General features: G+C 44.3%; 1 protein-coding gene across 1 annotated transcript in view; it reads left to right on the top strand.

The window, feature by feature from the left end:
• Window positions 1–17,707, top strand: part of MPZL1 (myelin protein zero like 1) — a 62,165-nt gene that overhangs the window by 28,064 nt on the left and 16,394 nt on the right. Inside the window, exon 2 of the mRNA XM_060091309.1 lies at window positions 13,549–13,715. Coding sequence (XP_059947292.1) covers window positions 13,549–13,715 — 167 coding nt within the window. The remainder of the gene's footprint in view (window positions 1–13,548; window positions 13,716–17,707) is intronic.

Below are 17,707 nucleotides of genomic sequence, written 5' to 3'. Positions count from 1 at the left end.
CACTTTGACCTTATTGCCCAGCTTAAAAACATTCCGTGGTGCCCATTTCCCCACAGGATCAAGTTCCAGCCTCTCAGCCTACCTTTTCAACTTTAAAGCTTTCTTCTACTCCAGCCAAAGTAATCTACACAATCCATTTGGAAACAGCATCTCATGTTTTTGTCTCTGCAAAATGCTCTTCCTATCTTGATTCTTCTCAGCATTCCAGATAAAATTCAAGTGTATTTCCCCTAAAACACTCCCTGACCTCTTCATTTTTCAAACTTCAACATTAATTAACTACATGTAGTCTATTTGCTACTTCACAGAGATGCTTTAGTAGGAACTTTTTTAGGGACAATAAGGTGGTGTAAACAAGAAATAAAATACAGACTGGGTAGCCTGTAAGCCTCGTTTGGAAGGCTGTTCTCCCGTGTCCTCCCTTGTGCCCAGACCCTGCACACAGTAGGCACTCAGTGTTTGCTGTATACATTCTTGCGTGTGTGTGTGTGTGTGTGTGTGTGTGTATGTTCATGCATAGTATCTAAGGAGACTGCATCCCCCATAGAATGTAGCACTTATTTGCTATTCAATAAATGAATAATTTGGACTTCCCTGGCGGTCCAGTGGTTAAGACTCCACGCTTCCAATGCAGGGGGCGCAGGTTCAATCCCTGGTTGGGGAACTAAGATCCCACATGCCGTGCAGCGTGGCCAAAAAAAAAAAAAAAAAAGAGTTATTTAATTGATATTATTGTCTTTTTTTGTTTTATTCTAACAAAGCCTGCACCTCAACAGGAAAGGGGGCACACATTTCCATTCTTGTCTCATATTTTACTTCTGTCCAGAGGTGAGCATTTACACTTTGAACTCTTTCGGGCATTGATAAGTTGGTGCTGATTAATCTGGACTCTTTTGCCAGAGTTTTCTAAGAGCCAGAGAGAGTTTGACTGAGTAGGATTACTTCCATTTAAGGGCAACTTGGTTTCTTTATTTTTTTTTTTAAGGTGCTTATACATTTCATTAACCAAAGCTTCACGTTATAGGAATCCTAAAAATACAGCTGTTTTTGGTCTGTTTACTCCTTAAACGCTCCTTGAGAACTTTGTGGTCACCAGGAATGTTTTATGTGTTCAGCGCGCACAGGCCAAATAAGATGAGGTTCCGTCCCCCAGAGTCTCGAGTGATAGTGGAGTTCAAGACAATTGCAGGGCTCAATACCAAAAAGCTTTGGCTTCTCACTTGAAGGTGTAGCTTCAGTAGACTGCAGCCTACTGGAGAGGCTTACGAGAAACATTGAGTAGTGGGGTGCAAGAGGTGGTCAGATCAGGGAGGGTTTTCCTGAAGTCCTGTTTAGGTGGAGTCGAGATTCTGTAGGATTTCAGAGGTGGCCTCATTCCAAACTGTGCCCAGAGGTATGCCAACTGCGTGGCATGTTGAAGGAAGCCAGGGCAAGCTGATACCAGCTCACCAGCAGTAGCCCTCGCCAAATGTAAAGCAGGAAAGGGGGGATGTTACTTTGAAAAGCTTGGAAGCAATAAGGGAGCTTTTAAACTGGGTTTTAAATAAGAAATTAGAAATTTGCATTTAATTAAGAGCCTGTCCAAAGAATTACCAGGTAGAAGATCAGCTCTGACAGTACCTATGGACCTAAAAAGCTTGTAGTATTTCCTCCCTCATTTACTTCACTTCCCCCTGTGTGGTTAAAATGTGGTTAGTCTGTTTGTCCAATTTCAGGTTGCTATGGCAGCAAACTGGTTTTACACACTTACAGTAAACCTGAACTTCCCCAAAACCAAGTGGAGAAGTGGTTTTCAAGCTCTCTTCAATAGACTTCTAGGGGATTTCAGGAACAGTGCTTTAGAATTTCCAAATGTTTGATGTACATTTTGTTTGTTTCTAAAGTATATATATATTTTTAAATAAATTTATTTTTATTTATTTATTTATGGCTGTGTTGGGTTTTCGTTGCTGCATGCGGGCTTTCTCTAGTTGAGATGTGCGGGGGCTGCTCTTCGTTGCGGTGCGCAGGCTTCTCTTGTTGCGGAGCACGGGCTCTAGGAGCGCAGGCTTCAGTAGTTGTGGCACATGGGCTCTAGAGTGCAGGCTCAGTAGTTGTGGTGCACGGGCTTAGTTGCTCCACGGCATGTGGGATCTTCCCAGACCAGGGCTCTGAACCCGTGTCCCCTGCATTGGCAGACGGATTCTTAACCACTGAGCCACCAGGGAAGTCCTCTAAAGTATATTTTTAACCGTTAAAATAATAATAAGGAACAATGTGCCAGACATGAGTTATATTCATGATTTGGGGACTTCGGAAAACACCACCATGTTAACTCTGGCAGCCAATGCATTCTTCAGAATAAAGCACGTTTTTGTAATTTCTATGTATACATTTAAACTTGTAAGTGTATGTTTGATTAAGAGGGTAGTAGACCATCACCCCAGTCTTTTGAAAACTTCAGGTCCACACGTGTGCGCTAACTTATATTTTACAAGTCAACGTACCTATATCTACATCCAATCACATGCCAGGCAAGGCTTGGCTCATCTGCGTCAGGCGTGGTCCTGTTTATTATAGTATCGTAAGTAGAGTTCAGCATCTCATTGGTGTGCTGGATAGTGGTTACAAGTGTAGAATCACCTGAGGGCCTTTTAAAAGTCCTGATGCCTAGGCCACACCCCATACTAATTAAATCAGAATCCCTAGGAATAGGGGCAGGACCTAGGCATCAGTATTTTCTAGGCATCAGTATCTTCTTTTAATATATTTATTTATTGGTTTTTATTTTTGGCTGTGTTGGGTCTTTGTTGCTGCGCATGGGCTTTCCCTAGTTGCAGTGAGCGGGGGCTACTCTTCGTTGCGGTGGCTTCTCTTGTTGTGGAGCACGCTCTAGGCACACGGGCTTCAGTAGTTATGGCATGCGGGCTCAGTAGTTGTGGCACACAGGCTTTGTTGCTCTGCGGCATATGGGATCTTCCTGCACCAGGGCTCGAACCCGTGTGCCCTGCATTGGCAGACGGATTCTTAACCACTGCCCCACCAGGGAAGCCCAATATTTTTTTTTTTTTTTTTAGTTTTAGGTTTTTTTTGGCCACACTGGCCCTTCGTTGTGGTGCGCAGGCTTCTCATTGAGGTGGTTTCTCTTGTTGTGGAGCATGGGCTCTAGGCACCTGGGTTTCAGTAGTTGTGGCGCACGGGCTCAGTAGTTGCGGCCCATGGGCTCTAAAACACAGGCTCAGTAGTTGTGGCGCATAGGCTTAGTAGCTCCGCGGCATGTGGGATCTTCCTGGACCAGGGCTCGAACCTGTGTCCCCTGCATTAGCAGGTGGATTCTTAACCACTGTGCCACCAGGGAAGTCCAGTACTTTTTTTAGATAAACTTTATTTTTCACAGAAAGATTGAGAGGTCATATAGCCATACACCCATATTCCTTCTGCTCCCCACACATGCATAGCCTCCCTCATTACCAACATCCCCTACCAGAGTGGTACATTTATTACAGTGGGTAAATCTACATTGACACCTCATAATCACCCGAAGTCCATTGTTTACATTCTTGGTGTTGTATACTCTTGGTATTGTACATTTTGTGGGTTTGGACAAATGTATAATGACATATACCCATCAGTACACAGTATCATACAGAGTAGTTTCAGTAGCCATCACTAATTTTCAAAGCTCTCTAGGTGATTCCAAACTATAACCGAGGTCGAGAACCATTGTGCTGTATTCTACTTCTGGGACTTTATTATTGTAAGTTTTGAGTACTTCTTCTCTGACTTGTATATGAAAACTACCTCTATCTCCATTATATATTGGGTTCCCCATAAGATTTTCTTTGAATAAAGGACTCTGTTAAAGGTTGGTCATCAGCATAGTGAAAAGAGCTAGGCTTTGGAGTCTGAGGGTCCTAGATTCAACATCTGGCTCCACAGCTGCTGAATAAGTCACTTGGGCAAGTTCCTTAACCTCTCTGAGCTTCCGTCCAATAGGTAATACCCAACAGTGACGCTGAAAAATAATAATTGTGCCATAGTTTAATAATGTGTAACCCATGGTAAGCATTTAATAAGTGATGGTTTGTCCATTGCTTCTTTACCTTTTGTCCTGTTTTGGAGACAAGTACCCTTCTTGCCATCGAACATAGGCACCTACTTTACCATCTTTTGTTTTGATGTTCCTGTAATATTTTGTATTAGCCTCTTCTGGTTTGGATTACATTTTTGTTCAAATATCTTCTAACATACTGTAGACTTTCTGATAAAATTAATTTGAGAGCTCGGAAATACAGATTAACAGTACCGTGGTCTTTTGCTTGAGTAGAAATTTTGATGTGCCATTTCAGCCCCTGGGAAGCATAAGGCACATGAGAGTGTTATTCTGTTATCCATGGGTACGCCCCCAGAGCTTTCAACATGTTCTTTATGCTGAACATTTTAGTCCACTCTCATCTGTCAGAAGTAAAATGATCTGATTTCTTCCCAAAAGTGTCTTCTTTTCATCTCCTTGCTAAGAACTGAGAAATGTTTGGACAGTTTTGGACAAACACTTGGACACAGATGATACGATTCAGGTTGACTACAACTGTGGCGTTTGTGTTGACTGCTTGATTGGAGACTTTGGTCTTTAGTGGAAACTGTGCCCTGTCTCTGCACCAGCCCGGGTGCATCCCAGGGGCCAGGCACTGCACTGTAGTTGTTTGTTCATTTGTCTCCACGAGACTGTCAGTCCATTAAGGGCAGAAGCCGAGTCCCAGCATGGTTTGAATGGATAATGGTTGATTGAAAGAAGGAAAGCCGTAGCAGAAAAGAAAGATGAACAGTACATACATAGAGGAGGGTAAACAAGAAATACCAGGGCTTTAGGGAGTCAAGTGATCAGTTCAATGACTAGCCTGATTCAGGACCTTTTGAATATCTCTCATTTGAGAAACAGAAAGATCTTTGCTGGTACAAAAAGGTTAAGGATAAAGATGTGGCCAGCTGGCCATTGATCCTGAGTAGAAGGAATCAGCTCTGAGAGGAATCTGGTAATCCTGTGTGTTAGTAAAAGTACATAACTTTTTTTTTTTAATTGAACATTTCAAAAGATGAGTTGCCTTTGGGATTTTCTTATCAAAATAGGAAGGTGGGGCTTCCCTGGTGGCGCAGTGGTTGAGAGTCCGCCTGCCGATGCAGGGGTCACGGGTTCGTGCCCCGGTCCAGGAAGATCCCACATGCCGCGGAGCGGCTGGGCCCATGAGCCATGGCCGCTGAGCCTGCGCATCCGGAGCCTGTGCTCCGCAACGGGAGAGGCCACAACAGTGAGAGGCCCGCGTACCGCAAAAAAAAAAAAAAAAAAAAAAAAAAAAAACAGGAAGGAAGGTGACTCTTGGAGGAAACCTATCTAAACTTCCTCTAAGATGATGTCAGCATTCAAACTTGATCCTGAGTAATCTCTGAAATTCCTTTTGTGTTGGGCATTATGCTGAAGCCGTTGGTTGTGAAGCAAGTATAATTTTTTCTGGCTGAGCGTAAATGAGTTGTGGTTGGTCTCTTTTATTCTTCTGTCCTTCTTTCATTCATTCATTTTTTTCCAACTTTCAGACAAATGTTTGTCGAGCACACTGACAGGGGCAGGCATTTGCGAGGTAAAGAGGTTGGTTTGATGAACAAGCTGGACACAGCCACTGGCCCTCCCCTGGTTCCGGGCAGCAAGTTCCTCCCGTAGAGTGTGAAGGGTACCTTGACGGGAAAGGCAGGATGTAAAGGGGCACAGGGTGAGGGATGTGGGGCAGACACTGGGAGGAAGTCATTTTTAGACTGTGGCCTGAAGCCTGACTTCAGACAAAGCGTGTTCCTGACAAATGAAAAGCTTAATTTATTAATATTTATGGCTCGTTGAATAGAGTATATTTCTTTTAGCCTCCCCTTACTTTGTGCCACCCAACTGAAGTAGGTCCAGAAGAGCCCTGATGCGTGGCAGAAAGCAGCCCCCTTCAGCTGCAGAGTGGCCTGGTGCTGGGGGGGCGTGAGGCCTCTGACTAGACACCGGCGTTTTTTCCACCGAAAAAACCTGTTTATAGGAGTCACAGCTGTGCTGGGAGGGAATCATGTGCTGGATGCTTTCACTGGAGCATTCGGGAATTAAAGAAGTAAATCTCTTAACACCTACTGATGTCTTCCTTTCTCTCTTTTTAAAAAATCAGTTTTGGGCTTCCCTGGTGGTGCAGTGGTTGGGAGTCCGCCTGCCAATGCAGGGGACGCGGGTTCGTGCCCCGGTCCAGGAGGATCCCACGTGCCGCGGAGCGGCTGGGCCCGTGAGCCATGGCTGCTGGGCTTGTGCGTCCGGAGCCTGTGCTCCGCAACAGGAGAGGCCGCGACGGTGAGAGGCCTGCGTACCGCAAAAAAAAGAAAAAAAAAATCAGTTTTTATTATGAAAAATAAAATATATACAAAAGAAAGAGAGTGGGTGAGTGTGTGCGCACACATGTTGATACATTTTGCAGAGTACACATTAAAAAACAAGCTCCCATGCCCTCACTACCTAGCCTAGGAAATTAAACATGACCAACAGTGTGTGCTGCACATATCCTGCTCCATAAGCCCCGTTCCAATCAGAACCACTAGTCTGAATTTTGTGTTGTGTTCTCTTTTGTCCCTCTCTTTTACTATGTTTTAAAAGGTCATATTTACGCTTGCGCTAGGAGATATTACAATATCAGATTATCACTCTGTACCAACAGCAAACAAGAAATAGCCTGGAAAGCTGTTTGAATAAATTGCTTGACTGTACTCTTTTAAAGAGGAGAATATACTGGTAACATCAAAGTACTTAAAAAAGAAAGTCAAAACAAAAGCCTTTCAATTTCAAGGAAAACCTTAACAGGGTTTGTTAAAAGGGTAAGGTTTTTACAAACCAGGGTGTATTACACATGGACCCAGCAGTAACACGGCAAGGAATTGCTTTAACAATAACAATGAAACACTGTTATTTTAAACTAGGCCATGAAGTGTTTGTTCATTCGTAATAATGCCACTCCAGTATATTTTAAATGATTTTGTGGTATCAGAGTTTCAATTTACTGGCGTAAAGGTCACCCTGACATGTACTAACATGAGACATGATTGACATTGAAAGGCATGATTGACATTGTATTACTTCAATAATTCAGAATATTGAAATAGATCATGTCAGGAAATAGCCCTTTGGGCAAACAATTCTTGAATTTGCTTTTTTTGTGCTTGTGATGGATGTTTGTTTTCTGTATTTGCACCCTACCCCCCCTTTTTCCCCTAAACTGTTCAGGTTTCCATCCAAAATGGAAGAATATCAAGTTTGGGGTATCATATTTGACTACTGTAGAAATGACCCTTAGTGAGTTGATTGCACAGACTTTTTGATTACTTGTCAAATGATTTTGCAGGCTTTTTCATTTGAATTGATCTCCTACTTTGAGGGTCATTATCACTCCACTGCTAAATGATACTTTTGGGCAACAAAAGTGGTGCATGTTAGAAATTTGTTTCCCAGAGCACATCAGAAAAAGAGTTGCTTTTGTTTATATGTTTTCTTGCCCTTTGAACTGTAGTGTAACTTAGCAAGATTCCTTCCCCAGGAAGAAAGTAAGCTCAGCTCCTGTTACCATTCTGAAGTTTATCTGTAAGTTAATATGTAACTCAGAATCCAAAGTTGGCCGGTTGTAAAAACATGTGTATATCATTTAATCTTTTTATTTCATTTCATTTCATTTCATTTCTGTGTTTTTATTCCTGAGGCAGTTGGTTTTTCCAAGATTCAACAGGAGACATTTTCCTCCCTATCAATGAGTTGTTTTTTTTTTTTTTTTTTTTTTTTCCGCGGTACGCGGGCCTCTCACTGTTGTGGCCTCTCCCGTTGCGGAGCACAGGCTCCGGACGCGCAGGCTCAGTGGCTATGGCTCACGGACCCAGCCGCTCCGCGGCATGTGGGATCCTCCCGGACCGGGGCACGAACCCGTGTCCCCTGCATCGGCAGGTGGACTCTCAACCACTGCGCCACCAGGGAAACCCGATCAATGAGTTTTTAAACTGAAGTTTTAATACTTTTCACAGTGGTTTTTGCCACTATACCATAATTGTAAATCTGAGGCTTAAAAAAAAAAAACTATGTAATATCTTATTCAGACTGGGAGTCCAGTCTGCAGTGACATGGGATGACATGGATTAGAACAATAGTTTCTCTGCATCTCAGTGCTCTTTATATTTGCGTTCTTTAGCCATTTTAACAGCCCCTTAAAACTCTCTTTTATGACTCTGAAGACAAGCCATCTGAATTTCACAATAATTTTACTATGTACTTCCATAATACCCCTAGTCTCTTAAAAAAAAAAAAAAGAAAAGGCTGACAAAGCAAACCATTCCCAATTGTTTAAGAAACCAGTGAATTCATCCCTGGCTTGGGCTGCATGGCATGGTAGTCTGAGGGGGAGGTCTATGCTTTCCTTCTCTGTCCCCACATAGGAGAAACTTTGCTGGCGTTCATGCTCATCGCAGTTGATCAGAAACTGCTGTAAGCACTTAGGGCTTCTATGATGTGCGTGGTAACCGCATGCAGTTTTAAGCACAGGTCTCTGCTGAAACTTCTGCCTGAGATCAGCTGTGCAAAGCACCTGACTCCCAGCAGTCCTCTTGGTTGAATGCCCTTCTCTCAGCTCTCATGTCATCATGACGTCCTGTCTCCTTGTCCATAGCACTCTCTGTCCTGGGGGCTCTCATCACAGGCAGAGGAGCAACAGGGTGACAGGGTGGCTGCTCAGCATGTTTAGGGAGGAAGCGTAGGAGATGAAGTCTGAGAGGTGGCCAGGGGCTAGCTTACATCAGGCTCTGTGGGTCACTGTGAGGACCCAGACCTGATCCTGGCTGATGTGGGGAACTTGGAGGGTTTTGAGCAGAGGAGTGATAAGATCTGACTTGCATTTTACCAAGATCTCTCTGGCCTCTCCGCGGATTGGCTGCAGTTAAGTGGATGAGGTGGAAGAGAGAACCAGCTTAGGAAGTCACGGAAATCACCTGAGTGAAAGATGATGATGGCCTGAACCAAGATGGTAGCACTGAAAGAGCATGGAGAGATCAACTTCTGTATATGTTTTTTGCAGAGACACATGTTTTGTGACGGCTTAGAGGTAAGTTGTGAGAAAGAGAGTTGTCCAGAGCTTTGACCTCAGCCACTGGAAGTCTGGAGTTGTCCTTTACTGAAATGGAGAAGCCCGTGGAAGGGCAGGTTTGGAGGTGGGAATCAGGGGATCAGTCTTGACATTGTTAAATTTAAGATGCCAGTTAGATCCAAGTGACATTGCTGGATAAACGTTTGAATACGTATGCACACGTGTGTGTGTGTACAGGGGTCATTGGCATTTAGGAGTATTTAAAGCCCTGAAACTAGATGAGGTTACCAACTTCCCTGGCGGTCCAGTGGTTAGGACTCTGGTTTCTCACTGCAGGGGGTACAGGTTCCATCCCTGGTTGGGGAACTAAGATCCTTCATGCCTCATGGTACAGCCAAAATAGATAGATATATAGATGAGGTCACCAAGAGAATGACTGGATAAGAGGTCAGAGGGATGATCTGGGACTGTCTAGCATGTAGAGGTCAGGGGGACTAGAAAAGGAGCAGGTAATGAGATGAGGAGAGAATCAAAAGGGGGTGATGTTTCAGAGGCCAAACTGGAGAAAAAGGAGGGAGTGGTCAATTGTATCAAATGCAGGCAGATCAATAAGATGAGATTTGAGAATTAACTGTTGGTTTAGCCACATGGAGGTCGTTGGATTCCTTAACAAGAACAGTTTTAGTGGAGTACTGGGGATGAAAGCCTGAACTGGGTTTCTTCAGGAGATAGTGGGAGGAGGGAGACTGTGCACAGTGACTGCAGACAGTTCTTTCAAGATGTACAAGTTAGAGGAGGGCAAAGGGATCTTATCTGTGGGGCAATGCAGGGTCAAGATTTTTTCCCCCTAAAGTTGGGATATAAATGTATATCATTCTATGACTGATGGCAGTAACTCAGTAGAGAATGAAATATTCAGGAGAAAAAGGGAGACTTGCTGGATCAGTGTCCCTGGGTGCATGAGAGCAGATGAGATCCAGTGCACAGTGGAGAGTAGTGCAGACACTTCCCACATAGGAAGACAGGGCACAGATGCAGAAGGTGAGGGTAGGATGTGGTTGGGGACACAGAGAAGTTCTCTTGTAATTGCTTCTGTTTTCTTAGGGAAACAGGAAGCACAGTCATCAGCTGAGCGAGGGAAGCAGGGGGAGGTGGAGTCCACAGTTGAGGTTAGAGAGGAAAGTGTAAAATAGTCATTTAGGAGAGTGGGGCCTAGATGGAGTCGGGAAATGTGGGAGGATTGCTGGGCACCGTTAAGAGCCCTCTTTGGGGCTTCCCTGGTGGTGCAGTGGTTGAGAGTCTGCCTGCCGATGCAGGGGACACGGGTTCGTGCCCTGGTCCGGGAAGATCCCACATGCCGCGGAGCCGCTGGGCCCGTGAGCCATGGCCGCTGAGCCTGCGCGTCCGGAGCCTGTGCTCCGCAACGGGAGAGGCCGCAACAGTGAGAGGCCTGCGTACCGCAAAAAAAAAAAAAAAAAAAAGAGTCCTCTTTGAAGTTAGCGGTTATGAATTTAAGATGAAACTAGTCAGTGGGATTGTGTGCTTTTCTCCAGCTATGGTCAGCCACCCTGGTAGAGATGCAGAATGGATAGAGAGTTGAGGTCTGGCCGGGCGAATGCGCTGACGGGAGAGAGAGGCAGGGAGCTGACGGTGCAGCCAGGGGATGAGTCTTGTGCTGCACCGTGGATCTAAATCCGAGCGGGACAAGTGGAGACATGCTGGGGATGAGACAGTAAAAGGGTTGGAGGACTGAGGGATTCCGGGTTCTAATGTGGCTGAAGGATTGATAAAATCAGGGTATTGGAGGAAATGTTGTGGAAAGTCAGAAGTGGTCAGTCAGAGGGTAGAGAGCCTGAAAATTAAGATTGTGGAGGGGGAACAGGTATTAATGACAGGGTCTCGGGCAGCGGTTCTCGACCAGGAGCAATTTGCCCCTGAGGAGGGGACATTTGCAATTGTCTAAGGACACTTTTGGTTGTCACAGCTGGAATGAGAAAAGCTGCTACGGACACCTAGTAGAGGTCAGGGATGCTGCTAAACATCCTATAACACACAGGCAAGCCCCACAGCAAAGACTAATCTGGCGGACTGTCAAGAGCACCACGGTTGAGAAGCCCCGGGCTAGGGTATGATTATGGGAATTAGCAGCTGGGATAGGCCTGAGGCTAAGATCATTGGAGAAGATAAGATAAACAGAGAGATCAGGGTTTTGGAAGGTTCTTCCTATGACTAACGGAAGCTCCAAGAATTATGACAAGAGTGGGAGAAAAAGCCAGGGATAAGAGGAAGTTAACTAGCTATGTATGGAGTTATTTTTCTGCAACTGGCTGATTGGCTGGAGTTGGAATTCATTTTCCTGGCTCTAAGAGCTGCATGTCCAAATTAGCCAAAGAGTGATGGTATGTTGTTGTTTTTAAAAGCCACTTGTTTACTAACCAGCTTTGGTATAATTAAATTGTCTGTCTTAAATAGATTGTCTAAAAGCCCATTTAAGCATTTGGTTGGTCTTTTTGGTCAAAATTCCATGTCTGTAAACTTGGGCACTTGGCCTAGTTGCATCATTAAATAACATCTCAGGGTAACAGTGCTTGCAGCCAGGCCTTGGGGCAGGGATCTGGTTTGAGAAAATCCCTGAGAAACTTTATTTGTTGACTTTAAAGACTGGCTTTCCATGCAGTGCTCATCCCAGTGGAGAAAACTAGTCAAAATCACACAGAGTAAATAAGGGTTACAAACCAGTGCTGCTTCCTGGAATAAACTGGTCAGATTGTCCAGTTTTATGCTTTGTCCTTCATTTTGAACTCAAGTGCCCTGGGGCTGCTTTTCTGCCTACCCACAATAGCAAGGAACTGTCTTTTGTTTGCTTCTTGTTTAAAAGAAGGGCTTGTTTTGAGGTTTGGACCACTAATAATAATCCATTGTTCCCTATAATAATAATCCACCCTCTTTAGCAGAAAAAAATCTGCTTGATGCAGTGTGGCTATCAGTTTATTTAGAAGAATGGCCAAAAGTGCCCATTGTGTCGTGAGGATAAACATTTGGAAGATGGTTGGGAGGAATGGGGGAGTACTCTTGTTCTCCTTAGCCTGGAGTCATGGTTAAGACCTCAGGAAGAAAATATTCTGAATATGACCGCCAGTCCTGGGTGACAATACCCTCCCTTATTCTGCTTGTCTGTTACATTCTAAGAATAATTGGAACACTGCGGATAGGGATTCTCTCCCGACTATTTCTTTAAAAAAACCTTATTTTGAAAATGGGTGTTTTTAATCTCTTCTATATTAGCTCTAATTGTTTCCACTTTTAGGCCAAATAAGTTTCTTTCTAACCTTCTTTAGTCCATGAAAGGGTCTCTTTTTGCGTAAAGATTATTTTATTTTAGCAGGAATCCTTAATAATTCCTGCAGTTGCCTCTGATTATAGATCTCGGAAAAAGAGCTATTTTTATATGCCAAGTGATAGACATTTTAATTACTACGTCCTGGGCTTAGGCTAACTGAAAAAACTCAGTGAGTAAATGAATATGTGACCCAGTGTGGTCAGTTATTTCTTGAGTACACATGTATCTAGCACACTGAAATCCAGAGGTAGGTAAGGTTTCACTAATGAAAGCAAGATATGTTATGCTTTTTTTTTTTTTTGCCTTAAATACCTTATAGGAAAAGGGTTAGTTAAATAATAAACATGGCTTTAAAATAAAGTGATATCTTACCTAAAATAGTTTTAATTGCTTTATATATGGAAGATGAGAAAAGATCAACTTGATATGAATTGAAATGTAGCAGGTGAATATGAGAACTATTTAAAGAAGTAAAAATATGGCCTCCACATCATTAAAAACAGACCATCAGAGAAGTATGATGAGATGTCCTTCAGTAGATGAATGGATAAACTGTAGTACATCCGTACAAAGGCCATTATTCAGCAATAAAATGAAATGGGCTTTCATGCCACAAAATGACATGGAGGAAGCTTCAATTAATATTCCTAAGTGAGAGAAGCCAATCTGAAAAGGCTACATTTACTGAATGATTCCAAATATAGAATATTCTCAACGTTAGTGCCACACTAATGTAAGATGTTAATAATAGGGGAAACTGGGGCTTGGGGGAAGCGAGAGGGAATATATGGGAACTCCCTACTTTCTGCAAACCTCAAACTGCTCTGACAAATAGTCTATTAATTCAAAAGAAAACATAAATATGAGGTATAACTGAACCAGTAAAAATGTCTTCTTATTAGAAAACAAAAATCCCAGACTCTCAGCAGTTTAGCTTGTAGGAAGTACCTGGCTATATAATATTCTGCCAGAAATGTATAGTACACAGTGGTGATGGATTACTGTATACATCTTGTATCTTTTCTTTGTCCTCTGATAAATATGCACAGTGGTATTCATGCTAAATCCTACTCTTACGCTTTCCTGTTCCTTTCTCTCCAGTGACCGCTGGTGTATCGGCCCTGGAGGTGTATACTCCAAAAGAAATCTTCGTGGCAAATGGGACACAAGGGAAGCTGACATGCAAGTTCAAGTCTACTAACACAACCGGCACGTTGACCTCGGTCTCCTGGAGCTTCCAGCCAGAGGGGACTGACACCACTGTGTCGGTAGGAATGCTTGTCTGCTCTCCGCGGGTCATACCTCACGGGGTGCTTTACTGCTCTAATGTGATGAATGATCCATCCTTCTGACTGCGCACTTGCAAAATGAGTGAGTTTGTTATCAGAGGCTTCAAGGCCCTTCTCTTGCTTCAGACTCTCCAAAAAAATAAGTTCAGCATCTCTTAAATGCAGCTTCTTATCTATATTGATACTGATATTGATACCTCTGTCTACCTATCTATCTATCTGTATACTGGGTTGGAATGTATGCCTGATTTCCAAATGTTTGAGTGGACCTGTGTCCCTCAGGGTTTATAAAAAGGAAGGCCCCTTGGGTGTTGTGTCTGAATAGGAAGGAAAAGTGAGGTAAAGTCAGAGATTACAAATTTATATGACTTCCTCACTGGGTCCAATTGGGTATGGTTCTGGGTAAAACAGTCCCAGAGTGAGAGCAGGAACCCATACAAACATCATGGGGAAGCAGAGTCAGAGGCATTCTTTTGCTTCCCATAGATACGGCATCAACGTGGAACATGTATCCTGTAGATGCAAAATGAAACACACAGATTTACCCAGGAGAGTCCAAAGAATTATTTAAATTTGTGAAGATTTCCCACTGACATCTTTTGCCAGACTAGAAGTGAGGGACATTGTTTTATCTACAGAAAGTAAAGGATCATCAGGAAGACACCCAGATGCTCTTTCCTTCAAAGAGCAGTTTTACTTATGCTCAAAACATTCTTGTCATGTGGGTCAAAGCAGATTTACATACCCCAAGGCTTAATATTAAGAACATGCTGTATTTCTTTTCTTTAATAAATTTATTTATTTGCTTATTTATTTGCTTATTTATTATTTATTTATTTATTTGTGGCTGTGTTGGGTCTTTGTTGCTGCGCACAGGCTTTCTCTAGTTGCGGCGAGCGGGGGCTACTCTTCGTTACGGTGCGCGGGTTTCTCATTGCGGTGGCTTCTCTTGTTGTGGAGCACGGGCTCTAGGCACGTGGGCTTCAGTAGTTGTGGCACATGGGCTCAGTAGTTGTGGTTCACGGGCTCTAGGGCACAGGCCCAGTAGTTGTGGCGCATGGGCTTAGTTGCTCCGCAGAAATACAGCATGTTTGGACTTCACTGGTGGTGCAGTGGTTGAGAGTCTGCCTGCCGGTGCAGGGGACGCGGGTTCGTGCCCCGGTCCGGGAAGATCCCACATGCCGCTCCGCGGTTAGGCCCGTGAGCCATGGCCGCTGAGCCTGCGCGTCCGGAGACTGTGCTCCGCAACGGGAGAGGCCACAGCAGTGAGAGGCCCGTGTACCGGCGGGGGGGAAAAAGAACAAAAAAACCAAAAAACTCCCTGCCCATGTTATCTGGGCCACTCCTGTGAGAGAACGTCCCTTGCTATGGCAGTTTTTCTCTTCTTTATCTTGAATGCAAGCATTTTGAGGGTAGAGATCTATCTTACACCTTTGGCGTCCCTCATGGTTTTAACACTGTGGCTTTTACTTAATAAATGTTGGTTGATAAGGAGATCTAGTCCCTTTTTGTGTGTGTTTTTTTACTGTTTCATTTCTCTCTTTGGTTTGACCAAAGCGCTATTAATCAGTGCGGTTCAGCAAACATATACGGTTCCTGTGGTGTGCGAAGTGTCAAGGAGCACAGAGAGAAATACAGCTTGTTCCCTGCCTTCAGCGGGCACCCAGTCTGATGAGGGAGAGGTTTGCGGAGACCCAAAGGTGGGAAAGAGTGTAGTGTAGGTCTGTGTTGCTGCTTCAGAAATGCTTCAGAGGATATTTGTAGATGAGGTAGGAAGGAAAGCAGAGACCAGATGACAGAAGGACTTGTTTGCTGAGCTAAGAGTTTATGGTTTATTTCCTGGTAAAGAAGAGAGGTGAAGGGTTTGGGGCAGGCGAGATAGGATCAGACATGAGAGGCATTAAATAATGGAAATAGCTTAAGCCTTGAATTCTGTCTCCGAGACCTGTGACCTTGAGTAAGTCACTAAGGTTTTCTGAGCCTCTTTCCTCACTTGCCAAATAGCTGGCAAGGTGAATCTCACCTTGCAGCGTGGTTATGAGTGTCAGAGTGTTATTTTTCATGGTATTTCACATTTCTGCCCATCTTACAAGTGGAGGCCCTGGCTGCCTTTCTTGTTCAGTGACTAGCTTTGGAAGGCAGAGACAGGGTCTCCCTCTGGAACAGAGGTCAGGTTTGCTTACTGTCCAAGATAGTAATCTGTCTCCCTTTGGGGCCATTGTAAAAGATGGGGGTTTCCTAAGCTTGGGGTTCCTCAGCCGTGATACCGAGCCTCTGCACGCACAGCATCCACCCAAGCCCCTCCATGCCATCCCTATGGGCCTTGGGGGGCAGGGGCCACAGATTAAAAACATGCTGCTGGCTGTTTGTAAGTAATAGGGTCCTTTGTCTCCCAAGTCTTCTTCGTGAGAACAAAGACTTCCCAGGAGTCTCGTGTCTTCTGCCAGCATCTGTGAACCTGCAGCAGACATGCAGGGAGGGTGAAATCTCAGAGCCTTCGTAGTTCCTAACAAGCATTAGTTATATTAAACACAGGGTATATATTTGATAACTGGTTTTTAATTTTTTTTTCCCAATAATCATGTAGGCATTGTGGAGGATGGATTAGAGGAGCTTGAGACCAGTTAAGAGATCAGAGCCCAAGATGCTGAGGACATAAAAATCAGGTATTATCAGTGGGGATTAAATAGAACAGAGAAACTTAGGAGATGGAATTGACAGGATCGGGGATTTGTTTTTTCTTTAAAGATTTATTGATTATTTATTTATTTATTTAATTTATTTTTGGCTGCGTCAGGTCTTAGCTGCGGCACGCAGGATCTTCGTTGAGGTATGCAGGATCTTTTGTTGTGGTGCACGGGTGTCTCTCTAGTTGTGGCCTGCGGGTTTTCTCTTCTCTAGTTGTGGTGTGCAGGCTCCAGGGCAAGCGGGCTCTAGTTGAGGCACATGAGCTCAGTAGTTGTGGAGCGCGGGCTTAGTTGCCCCGCGGCGTGCGAGATGCTAGTTCCCCGATCAGGGATGGAACCCGCATCCCCTGCATTGGAAGGTGGATTCTTCACCACTGGACCACCAGGGAAGTCCCAGGATTGGGAAATTAATTGGATGGGAAGGAAGACAGAGGAATTAACGATAACTCCAAGATGTATGGTTTGGGAGACCGGCATGTAGCCATCAGTCAAGATGAGATACACAGAAAATGGAGTTGATAGGAGAAGGTGGCAGACTTGGCGGGTGGAGGCAGCTGAGTGAGTAGGCAGTTGGATTAGGGGTCTAGAGCTCCAGGAAGCACTGTGCGTGAGAGAGGTTTGCGAGTTAACAAAATGTAGGTGGCCATTAAATCATAGGAATGGATGAGATTGCATAGGGGTTTTCAGCTTCCAAAAAAGGTTCTGAAAATGTTGTGTTTGGATTGCCAGTGCAGCTCAGTGGTTGACTAATGTTCATTTCCACCACCCTCTCCAACCCCACTATCGCCCCATCTGTGAATACGAACAAAGACATCCAGCCTCTAGCAGAGCTGCTTGGATTGAAGCCACGTATCAGGATAGATCCCCACCCACCAGGCCTGACCTTACTTCAGGGGGCTGGGTTTGACAAAGTTACTTTGAGAAATGAGTTCCTTTGCTGAAAGCAGGTCTGAGGAGAGGGTGAGAGTGGAAAGAGAAAGGGGCTAAAGGCTGAACCTGCAAAGGCGGACAAGAACATTTTGGGTTGTCTGGGCTGTGTTCCTTTCACATATCCATGACTTTTCTGTAGGAAACCAATAAGTAAGACTGGGTAACCCATCAGATTAACTGATCTGTGATATTTAGGCTTCTTTTTCTTGATGACTTTGCGTATCTTAATGGTAAGCTTTGTGAGTTAAGGCTGAAACCTTTGGATTCACTGGGCTCAATTGTGGTGTCCATCAGAGCATTGGCTTTGAAGAGTCAGGTGGTCCTGACTTTGACTCTGGATCCATTACCTACTGT

This window comes from Mesoplodon densirostris, chromosome 2 (genome assembly GCF_025265405.1).
Source record: "Mesoplodon densirostris isolate mMesDen1 chromosome 2, mMesDen1 primary haplotype, whole genome shotgun sequence".
Classification (NCBI taxonomy): domain Eukaryota; kingdom Metazoa; phylum Chordata; class Mammalia; order Artiodactyla; family Ziphiidae; genus Mesoplodon; species Mesoplodon densirostris.
The sequence above is the reverse complement of the archived record's forward strand: the minus strand, read 5'-3'. Positions and strand labels throughout refer to the sequence as shown.